Consider the following 26,766-nt stretch of genomic DNA (forward strand, 5'->3'; position numbering starts at 1 on the left):
AGAGGACTCAGACCAGTGGCTCTCCGTATCTTCACCCAGTGCGTACTAAGCCACTTGGGAGTACTAAACGATTAGCCTGGGAAAGTACATTAGCAGATCTACCTCTACCCTACCCCCCTCTTGCCCCCATCTCTCTCACCCTTTTTCCATCTCTCTCTCTCTCCCTCTCCCCTCCCCCTCTCTTTCTTCCCGTATCTTTTTCTCACTCTCTCTCTATCCTTTTTCTCTCATCCCCCTACTCTCTCTCTCTCTCTCTCTCTCTTCCTCTCCTTCTCTCCTATCCACCCCCTTTCCTACCAAGGGCAGACATTCTATACCCTCCCCCACACTCACACACACACTCACTTCTTCCCATGACTGCATCTTAAAGTTATGCTGCGCAGCATTTCATGCCGATCTGTGGACTAAGACGACCCGGGCTTCCCTTAGTCACTCAGACCCCCCCCCCCCCGCCCGCCCCACTTTAGATTAGATGGGTCTGCCTGGGCAGTTAACAGGAGACAATCACAAGATGCCTGATAGATTTCTCTCTCTCTCTCTCTCTCTCTCTCTCTCTCCCCCTTCCCTCCCCTTTCTCTCTCTCTCAGGCTTACAGACACACAGTTACCTTTTGATCACCTCTGAGTGAGTCGTTGGCCTGTGTCTTGTGTAGGCCTGGGCCCTGAAGCTGGTATCTGATTAAATCCCTTAACCCTGTCCTCATTCCCTTTAGCTCCACCATCAGCTCACTGGCTGGCTAATCAGTGGGACTCTAGAGCTGCCAGCAGCCTTATCATTTTCCTAGTATGAGCCAGGAAAAACAACAACAATACGACCCCAAACAAACACAGTACAACCAGACTGGAAGCTTTCCTCTCTGATAAAGCCTATGTGTTTCGATGGAATGAAATGAATCGAGCAATAATTGTCCAAGACTTTTTTGCAGTGAGAGCTGAACAGCGATTGGCGATTGTCACCTTCAGCAAATGATCATGTTTAGATATTTGCTTTTACAAGAGGGGTAAACATTTTATCCACACCAATGAACTCCCAAGTGCTTAGGCTACCCCTGTAAGAAACTTAACGTAATCCACTACTACTACCCATAATCCTCTGGGGCAACAAGAGGCCTCGTTCTCAGTCTTAAGAGTGGAGAGGGAGGTGTTGGGATAAGTGGGGGGTGGGGGAGTTGGAGCTGAATTCGCTCTCCTGTTTGCAGTGGGGGGCCGATGGACAGGATGTCTTAAGAAAACAAACGTGGCCTCCTCCTCTCCCCCTCTCTAAACCCCATCCACCACTCTCCTCCTCTCCTCTCCTCTCCACTCCACAGTGGCTTTTTTGTGTGGCGAACATTAAAAGGTGATCTGGGGTGGCCTGCCTGGCCCCTGGCGTTTGTTTGCCCTCCAGAGCGTATTTGCAGTGCTGCTCTTTTACAGCAGATCAGCTCTTGTGTGTGTGTGTGTGTGTGTGTGTGTGTGTGTGTGTGTGTGTGTGTGTCTGTGTATGTGTAATAGACAGATCACATAGCATAGATAAAGAACATCTGTCCATCAAAATTAATCTGGGATTAAGACCGTTCATGAAGCGTTCCTAAAAATGAATCTTGAGAGTATAGAGTCTCAACCGCTGCCAGCTAGTTGACACCGGACCTTTGTCTTTGAACCATGTATTGTGTTGCGTTATGCCAGAGTAAAGGCCATGCTGTCTTTTCGATGTGACCGTTAAGCCAGGTCTGTGTCCACACACCGGTGAGATAGCGGACATTACCCAAAAGCGTGGTCGCTGTGAGGAAAGGGCCTCTCTGACATGTCAGAATGTCAATACACGAGTCACCATGACACCACTCGGAGCGTAGATAAGAGTCTGAGAGCGGGAATAACGGTCGACCGCGGCGACCAGGGATGTAGTAGAGGCTAAACACAAGTGAACACAGTTTATCCACCTCTTATTAGAGTTTATCCACCTCTCAAAAGAGTTTATTCACCAGTTGCAACTTTTAACAGTCAAGAATCACGCTGTGTTATCCACATTCACAATATGTGCACTGAACACTCTAGGATCCATTTAATACCACCGGTATTGATACAAACATTAGACAATAACCTCCAACATCATCAAACACATTCTGAATGCCTTTTTAAAAAAATTGATACCGCAGGGTGCAGTCTACCTCACCGAGATCTTATAATTCATAGTTTACCCACCTCTTATTTTACCACTATATCCCTGATGGCAACTGCTGAGTAAAATAGCTTAATTGGTCTCTCTCTTGGTGTTTCTTTTCCTTCGGTTTCTATGTATTACCAGAGAAAGGAAGCAGAATTTCAATACTGCTTTGTGTGAAGATTTTTTTTTTTTAGTTCACAGGGATGTCAACAACATGAGACTTTCAGAACAGAAGTAGGAGTCACATTTGTACTGTGCTACAGTTAAGAATCACTTTTAATCACTTCATGTCATCAAGATTTTCAGACGTGAAATTGCAAAGAGCACTACTTGCAGCTTGAATATACAACAGTACACACACACACACACACACACACACACACACACACACACACACACACACACACACACACACAGAATCTAAGGATACTGCCTTCAAGGTACGAAGTTCACTCGATGATTAATTTTGACATGATCTCATCTCACCCCTTTGAAGTTTCAGTCTCTAGTCAGACACCAGGCCAAAGTCAGGCTGAAACTGTAGACAGACACCACATTATAGAATGTGTGGTAGTTTACGTGTGTGTGTGTGTGTGTGTGTGTGTGTGTGTGTGTCTGTGTCTGTGTGCGTGCGCACTGTAGCTGGCTCTGCAGACCTCTGATGTTTCAGCCTCTCTCTCTCTCTCTCAAGCTTTTATCTTCCAACAGGATCAGACATCAGACGTGTGATTTAGTCGGTCGCTGGCGGGCGTCTCTAGACAGTCCTCACGTTCAGATCCACTCAGCAGCAACAGCAGCATACATGTAAAAGTCCACACACAGTTCACAAGGAGTGCTGCCATAGGTGCGCTGCTCATTGTCCCTCTGGTGCCCTTAGCAAAAACTTCAGGCATCTCTGAGGCCCTCACCAAAGTTTTTCTGTTCAAAAAGCCTTTAATCTTAAAATAGCTGTTCAGTAAAACTTAACATAAAACATTTCACTTGCCCTGATGAAGGCTGAAACATATGGGCATGTTTTAACTGAGTAGCCATGTGAATGTGAGATTAAAGGCTTTTTGAACTTGTAACCCTTGTGAGTGCCTCAGATTTCTGAAATGTGTAAAACTCTGTTAGTCTAGTTAACTTACTCAGAGGCTTATCAGTGGAAAATAGCATTGGAGCCAGGAACATGTGCACAGGAATGACAAAATTGCTGCCTTTCCTATACTCCGAGCACTGATTAGCAGCATAATGCTAAGGGAGTATGTGCTAATACGAATACATGCTAACCTTTTGAACATTGTGTAAAACACACCTCCTTTTGAATGGTACAGACCTTGAATGTGGATACAGCATTACCCAGTAATCACGAATGCGCTATCATACACATAATCATAATGACTCATTAACTATAATTACCTGATGCCTTTGAATAACACTAGTTTATAGCTTCAACCTCAGACACTGTGGTATGCAGTGTTGAAAGTAAATAGCAATCTACTGGGGGGTATGCCTGTACTAATGATAAAGTAGTATCATACTACCCTGATAATGTTAAAGATAATGACAATGTGGGGTGCCTGCTGTAGATGTATGTCTGTCTGTCTGTCTGTCTGTCTGCCTGCCTGAGTGGCTTGCCTCCTTGCTCTCCTGGTCCAGTTGGCCGCCGGCTCCTTGGCTCCCTGAATGCGAGGCCTGTCGGGCAGCATGTTGGGGCAGGGCTTGGCGCCTGCCGGCAGGCCTGGAGCATAGAGGCTGCGTTCTGGAGCACAGAGAGGCCTTATACACACTGCACACACACACACACACACACACACACACACACACACACACACACACACTATACGCACACACACACACAGAGAAGGGGCTGTTCTCCCTGGGTCTTGGCTTGAGGTGGGCTTAAAAGGGGGCCGCAGACCTCTCCTGCAGATCTCCTCTCTCTCTCTCTCTCATTTTCTTTCTCTATCACTCTTTCATTCTCTCCCTCGTTCGGTCTCTCTCTACCTCTTTTAAGACACATGAATTCTTTCTTGTGGTCTTTTTCTACTTGCCGACTCTACTCTGGTTTATTTCCTCTTTAGCCGTGGTGTTGTGAGGCTTGTTGTACAGTACGTGTTGTTACCTGAAGAGTTCTCTTGGGTGGCCTTTCCCTTCTTCCATTCATTCTCTTTCTGTGTTTTATAGTTGATGTCTGTCTCTCTCCCTCTCTCATGCACAATTATACATATATTTCCATAGTACACACACACACACACACACACACACACACACACACAGTCACACATGCGATCTTTCCTTGTTGTGTCATGACTGCTCTAGTTATGATACTCCCAAAGCCTGTCTGTCTCTTGGTGTGTTGCCTGTGGTGCTTTCCTCTCGTGCTAGCTGATAGCCTGAGCGTCTGAAGGCTGCACTAGTCACAGACATTACTGATGATCATCTGGGCTCTTACCTTGACTTTACAATGCTAATGTATGTAGTCTCCACCTGCGTATCTCTGTCCCAAGGACTCCGAATACGCGACTATGAGATGGACAGAGATAGAGGGATGGGTTAGTGTGTGTCTGTGTGTGTGTGTGTGTGTGTGTGTGTGTGTGTGTGCGCATGCAATGGAATGTGCTTAACCCTTTTCCCTGGGGGTGTATTAAATGACAGGGGGACTCTGGGTGTCGCCGTGACAACACTGCTTGCGACAGCTCTACTCTTGTGTGTCTGTGTGTGTGTGTGTGTGTAGGCCTATATGTGTGTCTGTGTGTGTTGTCTTGGATGTCTTCTCTCCCTGTATTTCTGGTCTTTAGTGGTTCAGCCTGTTATAGATACTGTATAGCATTGTTGAAGGTAACCAGAGGGGGTTGTTTTTGTGTACAGTCCTCTAAGAATGTCAAGGCAGGTAATTTCATACTTACCCTCTCCACCCAACCCCAACCATTAGAACATGATCATAATGTTAGGCCATTAGAACATGAACAAGAACGTGAAAGAACTTCAGTCATATTGGAAAAGGAAAAAACAATAGTGATTTGGTGACATAGCGGTCATATAAATTGTCCACACACTGTTTAGGTTTCTTAGAATTATGTGAGATTAAAAAATAGTTAATTATTATGTAATTAGGGTGACATTGTATTCACACTTCTTACTCATTTAGTTACTTAATTAGTTAGATCCACTATAATCACTGGAGATGGCTACACCAGATGTGAGAGACGTGTGTGTACATACTCCGTCGACATTGACTCCGTCTTCCATTTCAAGTTCTCTTGGCGCATTGCTTGCGCTTACAGTGCGAGTGCTCCACTTCCGCTTGATGTCCAGCTAGCGTAGCCCCAGAGCATACTGTACTCTCACGCTGAGAGAGAGAGAGGAGAAAAGTTAAGAGAGAAGTAGGCTGTGATTTCCATACCAGTCTCCCACTAGGTGCCAAGGGAGTCTCTTTCCCCTCCCTCCCTTCTCTTCCCTTCCCTGGGTGCAGCTAAAATTACCCTCCCGTGGGGTTGTGGGCTGTGTACGCCAGTGATGCTGATACCCCTCAGCCCTAATCCCAGGGTGTGGTAGGCTCTCCTGCGGGCGCCAGTGGGCTGGGTGGGCTGGTGGGGGTCTTTCCCTCCCTGCTCATTAAAGCAGGGAACACCACAGAGAGAGACACAGTGCATACCGTGCACCACACCAAAGATACCCATACATTTGCTCCAGACTGTGATATGTATACTACTTACTTACTTATTCATATGTCTGATGCTTTTATCCAAAGTTTCTTATGCTTATGGCTTATATTGCTGCATACTATGATATGTATACTTACTTACATATTCATTTGCCTGATGTTTTTATCCAAAATGACATGGTTATGGTATTTATATATATATATATATATTGCTGCATACTATGATATGTATACTTACTTACAGTACATATTCATTTGTCTGATGTTTTTCATCCAAAATGACATATGTTTACGGTATTTATATATGTATAATTATATGTGACATATGATGTCCATTATTACAACAGCCAGTCTCCCCAGACTCAGGGTTAAGTGCCTTACTCAAGGGCACCATCGCATCGCACCATGGCTGGCATCGCCTTAAAGATACATTAAAGACATACTTTACAGCACCAACGATATACAGTAGGTACTAAAGTAGGGTGACCGGGACTGGTTTCAGGGGACAGTCCCCGTTTTTGGTTGCCTGTTCCCAGGAAAATACAGAAAAACTACATATGTCGCCGTTTTTTTTAAGACAAAACTTGTATGTGTTTCAATCAGATTGATAGTCAAACTGAAAATGTCCCTGTTTTTGGTCTCGGACATCTGGTCACCTTATATTAAAGGTGCATGCTTTTAGTGTGCACCATTCTGCATCAAAGAGACAGGCATTAAACATGCTTGACCTACTTTACTTTTGTTTTGTTGTTTTCAGGTTTAGAATGACGGTGCGCACAAATGGCTTTATTATGACAGACGTCTCCTCCATTTCAGGCCTTCAGTCATCTTAAGTCCAGTAGTGTTCCTTCAGAACACGGCGCCAACAACCTCGAGGTCATGTTTTAGAATACTCAAGACCACTCACAACGATATAAAAAAAAAAAAAAGTGAGCTGTAGTGAGCTGTTTTGATGAATGCATGATGTCCTTGATTATTACATGTAGAACTACAACAGACGTACAGCTTCCTGGTTCTGCACAGCATACATGGTCACACAGTCTCAGACGGAGACTCCACTCCGACAGTAGTGGGAGTGTCTGGCTGACCGGTGCCTGTGATATTCGGTAACCCAGGTGAAACTCCTGATTCAGTTTCCCCATTCGCTGGACTCGGCCAGGCTCGTTGGAGTCTCACGGTGTCTGTTTACGACTTTGTTCCCATCAGGGTAGCCCAGAAATGACCTGCTTTCTCAAGAGGGGGAGGTTTATTTTGGATGGGGGTGCTGTTTTGGTCTGCTAATTGCCCCCCTCCCATATCCTGAGGCACTGAAATGAGGGGCAAATAGCAACTACCACACCCCTTCTCTTTCTGTCGGTCTGTCTCTCTTTCCCTCTCTCTCCCTCTCTATCTCTGTCTCTCTCTCTCTTTTTCTCTCTCTCTCTCTGGTTTCCACATGATGGTTTAAATGAAAGGTTTTTGAAAGTAAACACAGTTTCCCTCTCTCACACACACACACCCAGCTCAGCCACAGCATCCCCCATCCCACAACACCAAAGCTCAAATCTCAGGGTCTGCCTAAACACCAAATCAGAGAGGTGGGGGATGGGATGAGTGAGGTTGTGTGTGTGTGTGTGCTATGGGGGCGAGGGGCCTGCAGACGAGTCTGCTCCTGTGTGTGTGTGTGTGTGTGTGTGTGTGTGTGTGTGTGTGCGCACATGGGGTGAGGGGCCTGCAGACGAGCCTGCTCCTGTGTGTGTGTGTGTGTGTGTGTGTGTGTGTGTGTGTGCGCAGGGGGTGAGGGGCCTGCAAACACGTCTGCTCCTGTCCTGGCAATCACAGGCATGAAATCACACCTCTTCATTCCTCATCTAATCCAAATGCAAACACACACACACGCGCACACACACACACACACACACACACACACACACACACACACACACACACACACACACACACATATCCATCCATGCATTCCTTTGCCTCTGCTTGTTTATCACTCCTTTCCTTTTTCAGTTTTCTAAACACATACATGCAACACCGCATCAGGTTTAAACACAATTTTGCACAACTTGTACAGATGTTCTAAACAGACTCATTTGCACGCACACACAAATGCGCGCGCACACACACACACACACACACACACTCATAGACCTTCTATTACCACCTACTTTAAACACACTGTCATGCAGGGACCTGCCGGCCCCCAAGCCCAGAGTCTGACCCATATTCCTGTAGCCTAAATACACACGCCCAAAGACCCACATCTGCACACTCACACACAGCTGTGTGTGTGTTAGTGTTAGAGGGAACTTCCTGGATACAGCGGATGGGGGTGGGGTGTTGCCTTTTTAGGGAATAAAGGGAAATTGTGATGGAAAGGACACGGCATGAGCCTGCTAGCCAGGCAGAGAAAGAGAGAGAGAGAGAGAGAATGAAAGGCTAGTTCAGTTTGAAGAAAGACTGAGAGAGAGAGAGAGGTTCACTGGAGCTAAAATGGTACATAACAGGAATGCAACAGTAAAACAAATAGACAGAGTTGACCAATCGAGGAAAAACAGTGAAAGCCAGTGAAGTTGAAAACTCAAGTGAGCAATAGTTTGTCAGACATTTCGGTCACATTTTATTTGGTCAGGCTGCTTTAGACTATATGGCTATAGGGTCAGGGATGTTGTGTGCTTGAGGTGATGTTCAGTCGTAAACAATGTTATTTACTTAATTGAATGTGAAATAATGATCTATAAGCTCTCTGTGGGCAGACTACAGGTATGCCCAAGTAAAACGGTACTGACACTTTTCCTCCAATGCTAGTGAATGGATGCTACCGTACCTACCTGGCATAGTTAGACACAATGGACACTTGATATGGAAATGTATGGAAATATGTCATGGACGACAATATAGATACTGTATGTAAATTGAAGTTGTAGAGCGATGTCCTGCGTAGGTCATATACGTTACTGTCTAGTGAACTAAGGAGAACAGACTTGAGAGTATGAGACCAAGACATCTAGTGCACTCGCTGCTCCTCACACCTCTGTCCCATTTCCTGTTTACATTGTGTGTGTGTGTGTGTGTGTGTGTGTGTGTGCCCATTCTGTTAGTCCTCACTTCCTTAACTTGATAACAAACTTCACCTCTCGTAACCCTTGATCACCCAGCTGTTTTCAGCCCTTTCAGGCACATGTAAATAACAGATGGAATACTCCAAACAATACTGTAATATAAATTATTATATATCAATGATATAATCATCTAAATCTTATAGTGTTATAATAATGTAATATGTTGTTCTGTAATATACATTTAATTGCCACATTGTTTAACACATGGCATAGCAACAGACCCACTGCTCTGTAATACTACCTCCTGCAGACTTTTATTTTAGCCCCAACATTTGCACATGGCAGTCCTTGAGTGTCTGTGTTGACAAGTGTGTGTTTGCACGTGTTTGCATGTGAGTGGGTGTCGTGTGTGTGTGTGTGTGTTGGGTCACACTGCTTCTTCTCAAGCTCCCTCCCCCCTTCACCTTCCTATATCCTCACAGAGCCGCAGCTTGACCCCTCACCCCAGTGCTTAAAGCAAAACTCCCGCCAAAATGCAACCAATGGTCCAATTGGTTGCATGTTCGTTTTTGGGCCTTTTGAATGGGAGTGCTGAGGGCGCTTCTATGATCACTTCAAAATTGCTATTTTTAAGACACTAAGAAGGCTCAACACAACATGAAACTTTGTTCGAAGTATCACCAGGGTCTCTACACATGAGCTCTGAGCAATTGAGAACATTGTTTGTGTGCACAGAGTTTTCTAAAAAGAAAAGTTTTGGCAAGATGGCGGCAAGCGGACAAATTAACCGCTAAAGTGAGTCCTTCCAAACCTCTCTTTTTAGCAAGCTCTGTCGTGCCCCTTGCACTCCCACTGAAAAGGTCATTTGACCCGAAAACGAAAAAATACGGTCAGTCTTAAAAGTGCCACTTTCGTGGTAATTATACCTTTAAACGGAAGTTTGTCTCGGGGACATTCACAAAAAAGACCCTAGGTTGTGGAACGAGTTTGGAGAGCTATGCCGTAATTCCTCTGATAGCTTGAAATGTTTGTGAAGGTGCTCTTTGGTAGATAATGATAAAAGATGGATTGTCCAAGGCACTCTTCCAAAAAAGTTTTAAGAGAAAAGCTTTAATAAATAGGCTTAATCATGATAGATAATGTTAACAATGCTAGCATGTTTTGGCCTTGGCTAGGCCTCATCAGGGCAAAGGCTATTATGCTTTTAAACGGAAGTTTGACTCCGGGACATTCACAAAAGAGACCCTAGGTTGTATTCTGGTCGCGAGTTCTGCTTTAACTGGAGAGAAACTGGGTCACACAGCCGGCCCAAGCAGCCCCTTCCCATCCCCTTGTCCTCACTGCCGTCCCCTGTAGCCTGAAGCCTGTAGCCTGTAGCCGGTCTCCTTCCCTATCTCAAAGGCTCTCAGTGTCCCCGCGGTGAGGACAGAGGTCTGGTGCTCGTGACAACATCCAGGGGACGGGACATGATAAAGAGACTGATAGAGGGAGAGAGAGAGAGAGGGAGGGAGAGACTAGGAAAGAGAGAGAGAGACAGACTAGGAAAGAGAGAGAGAATATGGGAGACGGGACATGATAAAGAGACTGATGGAGGGAGAGAGAGACTTGGAAAAACAGAGAGAGAAAGAGAGAATATGGGTGTAGTGCAATGTTCGCCCAATGTGTCGTGTGAGATATCAGCGTTGGCGAAGTCAGGCCAATCAAAACAAACGAGAGCCAAGAGAGAACAGAGTGGAGGAATGATGTGTGTTATTGGAAGAGGTTGGCAGGGACCAGCACCCGGGCGACCGAGACACTGTGTGTGTGTGTGTGTGTGTTGGCTGGAGGAGAGTGTCTGTGTATGCGTGGAGCTTGTTTTAGCGCAAGGAAAGTGGGAGTCTGGGTGAGCATGTAGTAAAGGTGTGTGTGCGCGTGTGTGTGTGCGCGCGTGTGTGTGTGCGCGTGCCTGTCTCTGTAAATTTGTGCACTGATGAGTGTGTGGAACTGCTGTTTATGTGAGTAAGATGGTAAGCATAAATCTGTGTGTGTGTGATAGCAAGAATAAGAATGTGTGTGTGTGTGTGTGTGTGTGTGGAATTGTATTGTGTTTGTGTGTGTTAGAGTTTGAAAGCAAGAGTAAGAGTGTGTGTGTGTGTGTGTGTGTGTGTGTGTGTGTGTGTGTGTGTGTGTGTGTGTGTGTGTGTGTGTGTGTGTGTGTGTGTGTGTGTGTGTGTGTGTGTGTGTGTGTGTGTGTGTGTGTGTGTGTGTGTGTGTGTGTGGTAATGTGTTATTTGCTGTTCTATCACTGGATGACTGAATCGCCGGATGAGTTGGGAGTACAAGGTACAGTGCTGCGGCCTAATAGGGAGACAGCAGGCCGATGACCTTTCAACTCCTGGCACGTGTGGAAAGTGTGTGGGCGCATGTGTGTGAGTGCGGGTATAGGTTTGTGTGTGTGTGTGTGTGTGTGTGTGTGTGTGTGTGTGTGCGCCTAAGCTGTTCTTCCAATCTTCTTGTGACCACATCTGTTTTGCTACTCACAGGGGAGGGTCTTACGTCATCAACCCCACTCCTCTACCACTGTCCTCTTCCTGTACACACACACACACACACACACACACACAGACACACACAGGCCCCAGGGGGGTCAGAAATTACAGACCAGTGTTGAAATTCTTTCAGACCCCCATCTGCATCTCCCACCATCGTGGGGCACACACACACACACACACACACACACACACACACACACACACAGATTCCAGATAGAGAGTTTCCAGAGACCCGTTTCTAATACCATTACACATACTCAGACAAATTCCTTTGTTAACATGCTGTGCCAACAAAGCCTGATTCTGATTCTGATACACACACACACACACACACACACACACACACACATAGCATAGGTCTTGCATAACTGGGAAATGGCACATCGTCCAAGCCACCAGCTGGAGCAGAACTCTAAAGCCCTCCTTAGCATTTCACACTCTCCTCCCCTCTCCATTTTCTCCTACACAACTCAGGACTGCAGCCATCAGTTCCTAAACACACACACACACACACACACACACACACACACACACACACACACACACACACACACACAGAGAGAGAGAGAGAGAGAGTTACCAGTGGTCTAGCAGCACTGGGAAGTTCTATAATGGCCCAAGCATTCATCTTCTCCTCCTCCACGTTCTTTTCCTCAAGATTACAATCACAGGTAACCGTAGGTCACACACACACACACACACACACACACACACACACACACACATACACACCATTAGTGTGTCATGGTAGGATTCTCAGCGTCATACACTGATTGCTTGTATGACTCAGCTGCAGTACTCAGCCTGTTAGCTCAATTCTGGAGTGGATCGAGCCAGACAGGACACACACACACACACACACACACACACACACACACACACACACACAACTTCCACTGTCCCTCCATGCTGCTGCTGACGCAGAAAGCAGTGGCAGCGGTGGCACACGTAAGGGTGTGTGTGTGTGTGTGTGTGTGTGTGTGTGTGTGTGTGTGTGTATGTGTGTGTGTGCGTTTGCGTCACACTTTCGGCTCCTATCACAAAGAGGTACTGAGAACAGCAGAGAAATGGAGAATTAATAGCCCCCGTTTCTCTCTCTCTCTCTCTCTGCCACCCTATCTTTTTCCCACTTTCTCTCTCTATCCTTTTTCTCTCTTCCCCCTCTCTCTCTCTCTCTCTCGTTCTCAGCGTAGTTCTCCACGATAGGTCCACTACGCTCTTGAGTATAACAGCCCCTGGTTGTGTGGTGTCGCACCCCCCCCCCCCCACTCTCCTCCCCCCTCCCTCTCAGAGGGCCCTAGACGCCTTCTCTCTTTGCCGACACCCAGCAATCATCATAATCACCTCACCACAAATGTCAGCAGGAGTCGCGCTCACACACCCATGATTGATAGGAGCACGCAGGATGGACCTAACACCTCCTCCACACACACACACACACACACACACACACACGCATATATGCACTTTCAGATACACATGCACTGACACACCGTCTCTCACTGATATACACGCAAGTACATATACACACTCACGCATGCGTACACGCACAGGCATACACACACACACTGTATGCACACACACATAGCACTGGAGTGCTGTTGCTAAGATGCATGAATGTGAATGGCCAAATGAAGTGTGTGTGTGTATGTGTATATATATATGTGTGTGTGTGTGTGTGTGTGTGTGTGTGTGTGTTTTAATGAGAGGTTTGGGGTTTTAAAATAACGGCTGAAGTTAGTCTCCAATCCACGAGAGACTGTAGACCACTTATGATACTCCTTCATCTTCTCCGCCTCCTCTCTTTTCATCTCTCTCTCTCTCTCTCTCTCTCTCTCTCCTTCTCCTACTCACTGATCCCTTGATCTCCTCTGCCTTTTGTCTATTCTCTCTCTCTCAAATTCAAATTCATTGTGCTTTATTGGCATGACTGTTCAGGTTACAATATTGCCAAAGCATTACAAGTAATAATAATAAATAATAATAATAACAATAATAAACAAAACTTAATAATAATAATAACAACAATAAACAAAACGTAAAACAGGTGACAATAATAGTAATTATAAGGGGGGTGGGAGAGGAGAAAAAAAAATAGACAAAGAAATATAAAGAGAAAATAAAGATAAGAAAAATCAATAAACAAATGTAGGGGGTGGAATCACTGGCTTACGGTTGCATTTCGTCTTTCGTGACAGGCTAATACAAATTTTGCAGCTGTCAGTGTGATTTCTGGAATTTCACCTAGGAAATATTGAAGTTTGCCCTCATTATCTTTATTTAAAATGTCAGGGTGTGTGCCACTAACTTTGGTGAGGAAGGTTTCCCTGAGGTCTTTATAATATTGGCATTCGGTTAAAAAATGCAGCTCTGTTTCTATTTGACTATCCTGGCACTGGTGACACAGCCTGGCCTCTCTAGGTAACCAGGTCTGTTTCCTTCTGCCTATTTCAATATTGAGGTTGTGCTCACTGAGTCTATACATTGTCAATATTTTGGATAGTTTTGTGTCATTGAGATTTTTTAGGTATGGGGCCAATTCATATTTGTGATTGATACTAAGGTAACAATCAAGTTTATGCTGGGTTTTCGTTATTTCTGTCCAATATGATATATATTTTTCTTTTTGTTTTTCTATGATACCATTTGGATGAATTTTATTTGCTAATTGTATTGAATCTTTTTTAGTTTTGGACATCGTCAAATTAATTGGAGTGAGATTGCTGTGCTTTATAATGAATTGATTTAGGGGACTCTTCTCTATATTTAGGGGACTCTTCTCTCTCTCTCTCTCTCTCTCTCTCTCGGTTAAACCCACTTGCGCAGCACAGGTGCACACAGACAGCAGTGGACACTGCAGACATGTGGGTGTTCTTGTGGCAGCCCTTGTAGCATAGCGGTTCCTTAAACGTCACATACATTACATTCATGACATACATTACATAAGGCTGCATAGAGGGATGACCACATACAGCCTTTCAGCCGCCCTCCGCCGATATTTATATCGGTCGGACATGAGCGGAACCTCATATACTGTACTTATACTGAAATTATATCTTCTCCTCTCTACCCTTGTTTCTTCTCTCTCTCTCTCTCTCTCTCTCTCTCTCTCTCTCTCTCTCTCTCTCTGTCTCTGTGTGTCTCTGTCGCTCCTAACATGGTGTTTCTTGAAGGGCTCAATGTTGCATGGCTGAGTTCTCTCTCATGCGGTGAGTGTTTATACGCACACAAAGCTGAGGAGACTGGAGCTCGCTGGACTGAAGAGGGGGAGTGGAGAGGAGAGGAGAGGGGGAGAGGAGAGGGGGAGAGGAGAGGGGGAGAGGAGAGGAGAGGAGGGGAGAGGAGAGGGGGAGAGGAGAGGGGGAGAGGAGGGGGGGGGGGTGAGTTCACCGAGGCCAGAGACGGAGCAGCCGCCCTATGATGTCGTGTTCAGATACAGGCCAGAAGGAACGCTCTCAGCTGGAGAGAAAGAGGGAGAGGGAGAGAGAGAGAGAGCTTGAGAAATGACAGAACTGGAAAATCTAGGCCAGAACATTCCAGTAAGAGTTGGTCAGTCTGACTCTGCGGAACTCTCTCCCTCTTTCCCCACCCGCTTTCTCTCTCTCTCTCTGAGAAGCCTGTAGGCCTTAATCGGCCTGTAATTGAACCCACATGCTTGGTATTTTGCCATCCCGCTGGCTGTCTTTCCACTCCTCCTTCTCGCCACCCCTCTCTCTCTCTCTCTCTCTCTCTCTCTCTCTCTCTCTCTCTCTCTCTCTCTGTCTCTGTCTTCACAAAGTTTCTCTCCATTTGTCTGAGCTGCTCAGGAATCTCTCTCCACTCACGCTTGCCCTTTCGCAGCCCTTTTCCTCTCTTTCACCCTTTTTCCATCTCTTTCATCCTTTTTCCCGTCTTGAAGTATTTGTCATTCCTTCGTTTCCAGACAAAAGCACACACACACACACACACACACACAAAAACACTCCTCATATCTCACATCTGCCTGCCTGCACACACTTGAAATGGAAAAAAAAGAACCAACAACAATAAGGTTGTGCCTCTGCCATGCTTGCTAGAGCGACTTCTTTCCACTACTTTTTGGCTGGCACACTTTCAAAGTGCAGTTCCTTTTTTTACGCACATGCTCAGAGCGTTCCTACCCAGATGTGTACCGTACCCTATCTACATACGTGAGTACCAGGTGGAAGGCGACTATGAAGTGGATGTGGCCCCAGTGCAGTTCCGACCTGCCCTGAGTGTGGCCCTGATCTGGCTCCTGCTTGGCCCTGGTCTCACCACAGGAACCCGACTGCATTCTAAGGCCAGCTGCTATAACGGCCCTCAGGGTCAGTTCACTCCATAGAGACCAGGGTCGGAACAGCACAGAACATGATAAACCAATAAAAAAAAAACCTTCCTAGCGACCAGCTTATCCAATCACTGAGGGCCATTCATATTATTAGAAACTCGTCTATCCAATCGCTGAGGGTCATTCATATTCTTAGAAACTAGTTTATCCAGTCACTGAGTGTCATTCACCTTCCTATGCCTTAGCCACAGGTTCTGGATGTGATCCTTACTAAAGAATGGTAGTGTGCTGACCACTATGGCACGTGTGTCTGAACACAGACACTTGCACTTTGTATTGATGACTTAAAACGATTTGTGTTCATTTTGAAAACATCCTGATTTGTTTCAAACATGCCTAAAACTTTGGCACATTACTGTATGAACGCTGATAAACTCAGTACTGTTTTATTTGACATTTGCAGCCTAGTCCATGGAAACAAACGTATTTGTGTTCAAAAGATTTGAAAAGCTGCAAGATGGCGTCTCGCTGAAGCCCTGGAGGGGGGCATTGGCAGTTGAGAGCAGGCGGCAGAATCAGAAGCTGACTCAACCCCGAGGCGGAACGCGACGCACTGATAAACAGTCGTGGCTGCATCTGGTCTCACAGACATGCGCGCACACACACACACACACATACACACACACTGGTGGATTCTGCCCTCCGGCTGCTGGCTGGAGTAACTCCCCCCTTTACCCTCTCTGGACAGTTAAGCCACTGCCTACATGTTGATGGTGATTCACTTGTTGTCGCTCGAGAAGTATTTTCATTTTGCTGTGTGACATCTGTAGTTGCCAATGGTTACTTGGCTAGTGTCGTTGAATTACCGTTGACTTTTCATGGCCTCTTGACACTAGTCGCTTGTAGTCTGAAGGGGCCTGTTGCCCATATCTTGTCCCTGATGTGCAAAGTGTCCTCTTGTGAAAGTTAGATTAAATCAAAATAATTTAAAAGAAAAGGTTTCATTCATCTTCATCTTAAGTTGACCCTCCACATACCAGTGATGAATACTTTGATTTCTCTCACGTGATGATGATACTGATGTATCTCAGTCAGAGAGCAGAAAAGACCCTCAGTGCTGTCTGCTCTATGCCTCTTTTAATCATCATCATCGGTGCATACGACTGATTCACTGAAGGTCCGCGATATCGCCTCGCTCTATGTACTTATTGGTCGTATCTCGTTGCTGGTAGCGTTGTGGTTAAAGGAGAACTATGCATGGATTTTTTAATTTACCTTAACTGAACAGCTTCAGAGTCATTGGAATGGGCATAGGTCTTTTTGTCCAATGTCGGAGTCATTGGAAAATTGTCTTTTTTTCGGGTTGAATGGTGTCCGTTTCGCTTCCGTCTAGCGTCTGTGAGCGGAAAAACCTGAAAGCGTAAAACGAGAAAACGGCAAAGAAATCACCAAACTTGCATAGTGTCTCTTTAAGGAGTTGTGGTAGCATGCAGCAGCGTTGTCACGATTTCAGATCTGCCCGGGACCGATGTTAAGTTCCTTGTGCTGTTGGTAGGGGATTTCCCCACAGCGGCCAACGAGCCCGTTTGACATTACATAACATCATGCAGGATACGACGGCATAGAAAGCGGCGCACTGTCGACTGGCGGTGTGTACCCAGGATGTGTTCACAGGCCTCCTTCACTGCACCACACGGGAGGCCTGTATGCCTAACCAAAGAGCCGAAGCAGCGACAGTAAAAGATCATCAGTAGAGACACCTCTTGTATGCAAAGATCACCAATAGACACCTGTCGTACACAAAAATCACCAAAACAACAAAAAAATTAAAAATCGGCATTACCAACAGAGCAGTCTTTCTCTGAGGTTATCAAGGTCCTCAACCTCTACAGTCTTCCGATCAATAGAAGCCTGGCTTCAGTGTTGTGCTGTATTTCAACTCCTCCAGGCACTACAACACTAACTCTAGATGCGCTACCATAAAAACAATAATAATAATATATAGTGCTTACATTTATCACATTTAATATTCTCACATTTGCAGTTGTCTTGTTGTTTTTCACACTGGGCTGTCTGGCTGCATCCATCATCACCCTTCGGAGGGTGTGTGTGTGTGTGTGTGTGTGTGTGTGTGTGTGTGTGTGTGTCTGCGTGTGTGTGTCTGCGTGCGTGCGTGAGAGAGAGAGAGAAATAGTTTCCTCCTGTGTGTGTTGACGTGTCTGAGTGATTCAGTGTTTTGAGCTGGGAATTCAGTCCCCCCCCATCCAGCTTTATGGTATCGTGTATTAACCTCATAGCTGAAGACATTTTGAAAAATCAATGTGTAAGCCGTGGGTAATATTTGGGAAATGATGGCACACAGAGTTTTGACTGAGACAACAACGAAAATGAAGAGCTACACTTCTGAATCGTGTTCCCTGTATAACTGGAGAGATGAACTGAAAAGGTTCTTGTCTCAGGAATGAGGAACCGTCTGTTTTTAGTTCATGTTCTCTCTCCATTCTCCCCTGATATCTGCTTATAAAAGGGCCATTGTTAAAGCAGTGTGTGCTGTGAATAGTCCCACACACTCACATAAACACACGCAAAAGCACACACCTCTGGCCCTCTGAGGATCATTGTTGTAACTGCCTCTTAGTCTATAGCAACTCTTGTTTCTCTGTACTGCTACACACACACACACACACACACACACACACACACACACAAGCCATGCATTGTGACCTACTGTACGACTACCCAGCCATTCTTCAGCAAACCATATGCGCTGGGCACACACAGGCCCTATATGGTTCTGCACTGTGTAGCATCATTGTCTCACACACTTTGCGTCACACCCCTGCTGCCCTCACACATCCACTTCTGAACGCACGCACACACACACACGCTATGCAAACACAGACACATGCAGCCTTTACAAATAACCGCGTACGCACGCACACACACACACACACAGACTCACTCACTCATAATACAGCCTGGTCACTGTGCAGGCCTTAGGCCAGGAGACATGATTCAGAGTTTGTGTGTGTGTGTGTGTGTGTGTGTGTGTGTGTGTGTGTGTGTGTGTGTGTGTGCTACTGGGCTTGGTCTGGCAGCAGCCCCAACACCAGCTGCAGCTCCACACAGACAGGCCCAGACTGACACTCCTAGAGGCCCAGGGTGGTGCTTAGGCTGGCATGGATAGCATGGTGGGTCTTCTCTTCTCTTCTCTTCTCTTCTCTTCTCTTCTCTTCTCTTCTCTTCTCTTCTCTTCTCTTCTCTTCTCTTCTCTTCTCTTCTCTTCTCTTCTCTTCTCCTAGTATCATATCTTCTACTTTCCTTTCCTTTTCTCTTCTCTTTTTTTAATCCCCACTCCACTCCTCTCCTCTCCTCCCCACCCCACTCTTCTCCTCTCCTCCCCTCCCCTCCTCTCCTCCCTTCCCCTTTTCTCCTCTCCTCTCCTCTCCTCTCTCCCCTGTTCAGCTGGACATCTGGCAGGCAGCCGCTGCCCCATGCTGATGACTCTAGCAGTGGACCTGTGCCTCCATCTGTGCCTTCACACCCAAACAGAGAAATGGCTGTCTTACTGCTTCACCATCACACACACACACACACACACACACACACACACCCTGGTCTGACTCAGCTCTGAGAGTGACCAAACACCACAGCACCGTGAATGAGACAGAGGAAGCCACATGTGTGACCCAATAGAGAATGACTCAGAGAAAGAGAGCTCCATTATCATCCTCATTCACATACATAAATACATATGCATCAGATCATCTGACTTTATATTCCCAGACTTAGCCTTAACACGTATTATAGAGAGAAAGAGAGAGAGGGAGAGGGAGAGAGAGAGTGCAAAAGATGGAAGAAGGAGAGAGAGATAGAGAGAGATTGAGAGAGAGAAAGAAGGCTTCTCTCAAGGACTCACAACTTCAGCATTGCAAGATGAGGTAAAGAACAGAGACCGAGGGATAGGTTTTTATAGATGACCTACAAACACAAGTCCACCTAAGATCATAGGATCCCATCGTGCCGAGCGAGTGGCCTAAAGTTTCACAGAAGGAACTTCAAAGACGGCAGTGCCCCCCAGTAAGCCTGTTAAAGTATGGGTTAGAGAGCTAGTTAGGTAGCATGCCTGCAGCGCTGCCTTGCTTCTGCCCTGTGGTGCCGTTAGTGGATGGACCTGCACGCTTAATGAACAGAACAGCAGCAGCAGGGGCGGCCTGGCGTGGCGTGTTGAGATGTTGTGTGTGTGTGTGTGTGTGTGTGTGAGAGAGAGTGAGAGTCCGTGGTGTGTTGAGATGGTGTGTGTGTGTGGAGATGCTGTGTGTGCTCAGTGTGTTGAAGCGCTGTGTTGAGATTGTCTGTGTGTGAGTGTATGTGTGCATATACATGTGCATGTGCATGTGTGTGTGCGCGTGTGTGTGTGGCGGTGGAGATGCGGTGTGTGTGTGTGTGTTGAGATGGCCTGGGCTTGTCTTAACCTGTTTAACAGGGCCTCTGGCTGCCTAGCAGGAGACAGATGAATGGCCTCGAGGTCACGTTAAAAGGAAAGCGAGAGGCAGGAATGTAACAAGAGGAATGTGTGTGTGTGTGTGTGCGCGTGTGTGTGAAGGGTGTGGGGTAAGGTGGGTAAAGAGAACATGTGTCCTTCAAATCATCGTCGTTTCAGACCATTTCTCCCTGGTGACCAGTTGGAAAAAAACCTTCTGAATAGTAACAAAATGAGAATCACATTTCAGAAGATATCTGGCTGTCCGATTGGATAAATCAAGTGTGAGCTTTTTCCCTGACACCAGTAATAGCCGCTTTGATTGGCCGCCCCAGTAGCCAATTAGGGGTCTCCCCACCCCCCAGGCCTGGCGGATGTGGACTTCAAAGCCTTGTTGGCGTGGCGACGGCTGTTTTTTATAGAAGGCAATTACAGTGAGGATGAGTATAATGAGTGCTTAGCAAGGGTTGTGTGCGTGTGCGTGTGTGTGTCTGTCTGTGTGTGTGTGTGAGCCTAAAGGCAGTGTTGGGCCTGGCTAGGAACAGCATGGTCATGTTTCTGCAGTCTGATGTACTGCCTTTCATCCAACGTCCCACTTTTAACTTTTCAACACTCAGCGTGCAGTCCAGTGTGGTGAGGGTGCATCACACTGCGTACCACCCCACACACACACACACACACACTGTTTTTTGTCGGTCAGCTAACCATGAACGTGGACAGCAAGGGACAATGAATGACTTGAGTCAAACGCTAGTGTTAAAACTAAAAGGAGTCCGGCTTTATGAGTGCTAAGTCTGTATCCATTCCACACGCGGCGGTGAAATGGCGGTCATTTTACACATGCCGGTCATTTCAGGAGGAAGCGTCCACAAAGCCCAAAATGAGGCTTCTATTGTCACCTGAAAATGCTGATTGGAATGAGCCTCTGCAGGATGAAGCCTCGAGTAGAGTCAAAATGAAATTAATTTTGTTTGTTTGTGACCATAGAGACGATTTAAATGTACTCATAAACATTTTCTTTTTGCGCTTCTCTCCTGTTATCTCTTATTCTTCCTCTCCGCTCTTCTCTCTCTATCTCTCTATCCTCTTCTCTTCTTTTCCTCTCCTCCTCATCCTCCTCTCCTCCCGTCTCTCTCTCTCTCTCTCGTTCACCTGCAGCACTTCACCGAGCTCCTGGATGACCTATCCCAGGATGCTTTGCTGGGCCAGCTGCTGAGTGACCCCTTCCTGTCGGGCCGCGGCGAGGCGATGGACACGGAGGAGGACCTGACCCCGGCGTCCCCGGTGCCGCCCCACATCCAGGCCGAGCACAGCTACTCCCTCAGCGGGGACTCACGCCCCCAGTCCCCCCTCTCACACCTGCCCGGGGAACCAGGCAGCGACGCAGGTGAGCGACGAGTGTGTGTGTGTGTGTATGTGTGTGTTAGTGTAAGTCCCCCCTCTCCCACCTGCAGGTGAGCGACGAGTGTTTGGCTGAGAGACTGTGTGTGAGTGTGTGTGAGTGTGTTTGAGTGCGTGTGTGTTGAGTGTGTGTGTGTGTGTGTGTGTGTGTGTGTGTGTGTGTGTGTGTGTGTGTGTGTGTGTGTGTGTGTGTGTGTTAGTCCCCCCTCTCCCACCTGCCCAGAGAACCTGGCAGTGATGCAGGTGAGCGACAAGTATGTGAAACAAAAGAAGGATAGAATGACAAGGAGAGTGAGAGAGCAAGAAAGAGAGGCATTTATAATTGCTATGCATTCTGTTCATAAACTTTCTGTCTGAGTGAGAAAGAAAGGCATTTATGATTACCATGTATTCTGTACTTGAACCGTCTATTAATGTGCTCTGAGAGAGAGAGAGAGAGAGAGACAAAGAAGGATAGATATTGTGTGTGTGTGTGTGTGTGTGTATGTGTGTGCAAGAGAGAGAGTGAGCGAGAGGCACACTTCTGTTGGCTTGTTTCTGTCATTTGTTGTATGACAAAATATGTGTATACTTTATTCTCTCTGATGAGGTATGAAATGGTGTTGCATGCTCAAGGATGCTATGTCAATTATTGATGTATTGATTTGTTTGTTTGTTTGTTTGTTTACGTGGTGTTGCCGTAGGTGACTCTGACGGAGACGACTGGGCCATGGAGCAGGACGATAAGAGCCTGAAGATGGAGAACCTGCTGTGTGACGCCCCCTCCCTGCTGCCCGCCCTGACCCTCACTATAACCCCTCCGGCTGCGCCGACCTCTGACCCCGTCGCCAAGGCAACCACCTCCACAGCCGGCGCTACGGCCACCCTCAAGATGGCCAATCCCCAGGCCACAGAAGTCAAGATTAAGGTAAGGACTTAATCGTGTCTGTTTGTCTGTCTTGAGTTGACCAGATGTCTGAGACCAAAACCAGGGACATAATCCCAAAAATGTGGAAAAAGCGGGGCCATTTTCAGTTTGACTATCAATCTGATTAAAATGCATTCAAGTTTTATCTTCAAGAAACAGGGACATAGGTAGTTTTTCTGTATTTTCCTAGGGATAGGCAACCAAAAACGGGGACTGTCCCCTGAAACCGGGGATGTCTGGTCACCCTTCCTGTCTGTCTGTCTGTCTGTCTGCCTGTCTGCGACTGTCAGTACGACTCCCCAAAGCTAATTGCTGCAACAGGTTCTCAGCAGTGTCCAGTCCCATTGATGTCAGGGCCGTCACAGGATTGATTTCACATCGTTGAGTTGGGTTTCAGGCTCACAGGACAGGGTTGCTTTCAAGATGGAGCGCTCACTGATTAAGTCATTAAGTCTCGCTGAAGGCCACTTGGGCCACAACCAACAGACTGGCATCTTTCAGCTCACAGACACACACACACACACACACACACACACACACACACACACACACACACACACACACACATTCACACTTCACATGAACACAATCAAAAGGGGATGATACTCGGAGCGACCTCTTTGAGCAGTGTAATTGAGCAACCACATAACCAGTTCCATGTGTTTTGGTTGGATGATCTTGACGATCTGTCTAGTGATGATTAAAGTTCCCCAGAAAAGAGTTTGTTGCTCAATATCGATAAGAACATGCCAGAACCACAACGATGAAGAGCGTTGCCAAGCAACACTGCTCCACACACGGCCCCATGTGTCATCAGCTAAAGAATAGTTCATGAAATGAACAATGAAAGGGCTATTGTTTAGAATTAAATAAAAAAAGTTAAATGCATAAAATTATAAGTATTAATTAAATAGACATATAGTGCATCTGATTAACAGGAAGTTTATATGATTTGATATGTTAGCAGAAAGCATCTGAGAACAGTTTGGTCATAATTCTAGATTTGGCAAAGAAGGAGATATAGGTTAACTATAGTCTAACCCACTTGCAGTGAATTATGCTATACTGATCTAACCCATTTGCAGTGAATTATGCTAAGCTAGGCTTACTGGTCTAACCCACTTGCAGTAAATTATGCTAAACTAGGCTAACTGGTCTAACCCACTTGCAGTGAATTATGCTAAGCTAGGCTAACAGTATCAGACTGGGTTATTACACACACAGAGAAGAGTAGGATATGTCTCCTCTTATTTAACTCCGGGGTAGACAGCCAATCAAATATTTCCCAATAATTTCCAAAAAAAGTAGATGTCTAGATTTGGCACAGTTCCGGCCCTGGTCCCAAGTGGGACTGACACTGTTTGGCCTGGATACGGCCCTAGTCTGGCACACATCCCGCACACATCCGGCACGGATCTCAGCCTCTGTGGCTCTATGGGTTTTCCCCTGGCATGCATCCATTGCAGCTTTATCCGCCAGTCCACAGCTACTCAGTGTATCACTTGATGTGCAGATCCCACATGATCCCTTTAAACTTATTTGGGGGGGAAAGAACAGTATGTAGTACTTTTGCATTTCTTAATGCAAAGGTTTCCGATTCCTTTGAGATACTAGCACCTGCTCAGTGCAAATACTAAAGCAACACAAAGCAGTTATTTTACCTTACAACAGGGGCGGGCAAACTTTTGGGTTTTGAAAGTTGACCGGCGAGCCGGTGGGGGCTGTTGTGTTAAGGACTAACAGCTTTGAACTCATTCTGATGCTACATGGACTTCTAATATGGAGAATGAAGCTCTGACATTGCCATTATGAATCCGTAATGTTTGATATTGCACTCTTAAATGTTGTTGAACATATAGGATTGTAACCTATTTGCCGTAATTTCCCAACTATACGCCGTGGCATATACATCAATTTAGCAAAATTCCTTCAGCTATGAAGTTAATACACAGGGGCGGTTAATGTGGTATTGATATGATTTTGTTTCTTTTAACTTGCATAAAAAACACTGTCCTATGGCTTATACACAATGTGGCTAATACTCAGGAAATTACTGTAGTCAGTTTTATGACTTTTATGACTTAGTGCTAATTGGCACTGAATATTGACGCCAAGGGGCATAGATATAAATTATTACATTTAGAATTATGTTTCAAGTGCTTGGCATGAAGTCCCTACGTAATTCCTTTAAACTTGTTTGTGGGGGAATTGGAAAGTATGCAGTGCCTTTGTCTGTCTTAATATGGAAATGTTTGGAGAAGAGCTTTGTGGGGTTACATTTTGAGGACACATGTCCCCTTCGGCAAGAGTGTAACTGATTTGAATATACTTCTCGAACACACTGTTGGCTCTGCAAGCATGCATTCTGCACAGGCATTCCTCATGATGTACAAACACATAGACATGGATACTTAAAGACTTGTACATACAGACAGATGCACATGTACTCACACGCATACATCACACACACACACACACACACACACACACACACACGCACACTCTTCCGCAGGTGTTTTGAAAGGTCGGCCCCCAGCTGTCTCTCATGCTCAGGCATGTGTGTATGTGTGTGTGTGTTTCCGCAGGTGAAAGACGACGGGGAGACCTTCACCCCTCAGATTAAGCTGGAGCCTCATGAAGTGGACCAGTTCCTCAACCTGTCCCCCAAAGGTAAGAGCCGCACCTGAGCACAGTCCTTAACCCAATCCTGAAGTAGTCCTGTTCAACAGGAAGTGCATTCCAGGAAAGCCAAACCAGAACCTTCAGTCAAATTCTCATATTGCGGTCTTTATTTAAAAAAACTGAATAAACATCCGCAATTTAATTCATGGGCCCGCGCCATTTCTTGGGAACTGGTATCCAAGTGTTTTGTTACTGAAATTGTTGCACCAATCTGTCCATGCTTGAATTGCCTTAAACAGGGAAGCTGTTTATGTTATTTGATCTGCTCTAAGCTCCAGGAAATGTACTCATTGAAAAAAAAAATCTCTCGATGAAATCACCTTTAGAATAATTTCTAGCTTCCTCTTGCTTCCTGTTCGCTTTAAGGAAGCTGAATATCCAGTGTGTCAGTGTGTATGAACCACCCAAGTGTATTGCGTACGACATGAACACAAACACTCACACACACCCACACACCACACACACACACCCATGCGCACACACACACACACACCCACTTGCTAATAATAGCCTGCTGGGAAATAGACATGGTTACTTTGTTGTGTCGATACAGAGAATTTTTGCTCTACCTAATGACCTGAACACTCCAGAGGAAATCAAATCGCTTAAAGCACGACAGAAAATGTATTTTTTTCTTGAGTAGTCAAACGCGTCCGAAGTTAACGACCAGCACAACTGCATATTATGAACTGATTTAAGGAACCAAAACACATTTCCAAGCACTTATGTGTTACTTTTCGCCTCACAGTACGTTCTGCAACAGTGCAGTCTGGCCTCTGTTCATGGTGAGGTGGTCCGCTCTACCAAGCACAGGCAGTGAACGCACTGAGAAGTAACTCCTGAATAGGGATTACATGGCAACCAATGAAAACAGACGTAGCCAAGCAGTTAACAAGATTTAACATTCAACATTTCAGTGATGCATCACTAACTTAATTTCCCAATAGCGTGTTTATGTATTTAGATTAGATTAGATTAGATTAGATTAGATTTGATATTCTAATATCTTGGATTGGGACATTTTTATTTGTTATATCACATACATTACATTATAGAAATCTAACGGGATCCATTTTGTATGTGGTTCTTGGCCTTGGAGACCCCTCAGGTTTTATTTTCTAATATGTTGCACTGGTAAATGTTTTATTGATGTTATTGTTATATCATCTGGAGCTACACAATATAAAGGAATCTAAAGGGATCCATTTTGTGTGTTTTCGTGTTGTCAGCCTTGGAGTCCCTCCAGATGCCGCCCACCCCACCCAGTTCCCATGGCAGCGACTCGGAGGGCAGCCAGAGCCCCGTGCACCCCTGTGCCCCCACCAGCCCCGCGCAGTCCCCCACTGGCCTCAAGGTGGCGCCACGCGCGCCCTCATCCCTCTCCAACTCCCCACTGCTCACCGCTCCACATGTGAGTAACACACACACACACACACACACACACACACACACACACACACACACACACAAACACACATACACACCTCCTGAATTCCAACGAGTCAATGTGCCTGAGGGAGACGACACTACCATACACACACGCTCACACTCACACTCACACATATAGGCAGCCGCCTCTGAAGTCCAAGGGGGTCGGTGTGCCTTGGGAGATGCTTTGTTTTCCTTAAAACAC

The 26,766-nt window shown here is 46.0% G+C and overlaps 1 protein-coding gene across 1 annotated transcript in view; it reads left to right on the forward strand.

The window, feature by feature from the left end:
* Positions 1–26,766, forward strand: part of creb3l2 (cAMP responsive element binding protein 3-like 2) — a 39,686-nt gene that overhangs the window by 4,713 nt on the left and 8,207 nt on the right. Inside the window, exons 2-5 of the mRNA XM_062517724.1 lie at positions 21,302–21,530; positions 22,228–22,451; positions 25,037–25,121; positions 26,363–26,544. Coding sequence (XP_062373708.1) covers positions 21,302–21,530; positions 22,228–22,451; positions 25,037–25,121; positions 26,363–26,544 — 720 coding nt within the window. The remainder of the gene's footprint in view (positions 1–21,301; positions 21,531–22,227; positions 22,452–25,036; positions 25,122–26,362; positions 26,545–26,766) is intronic.

This window comes from Sardina pilchardus, chromosome 17 (genome assembly GCF_963854185.1).
Source record: "Sardina pilchardus chromosome 17, fSarPil1.1, whole genome shotgun sequence".
In the NCBI taxonomy this organism is placed as follows: domain Eukaryota; kingdom Metazoa; phylum Chordata; class Actinopteri; order Clupeiformes; family Clupeidae; genus Sardina; species Sardina pilchardus.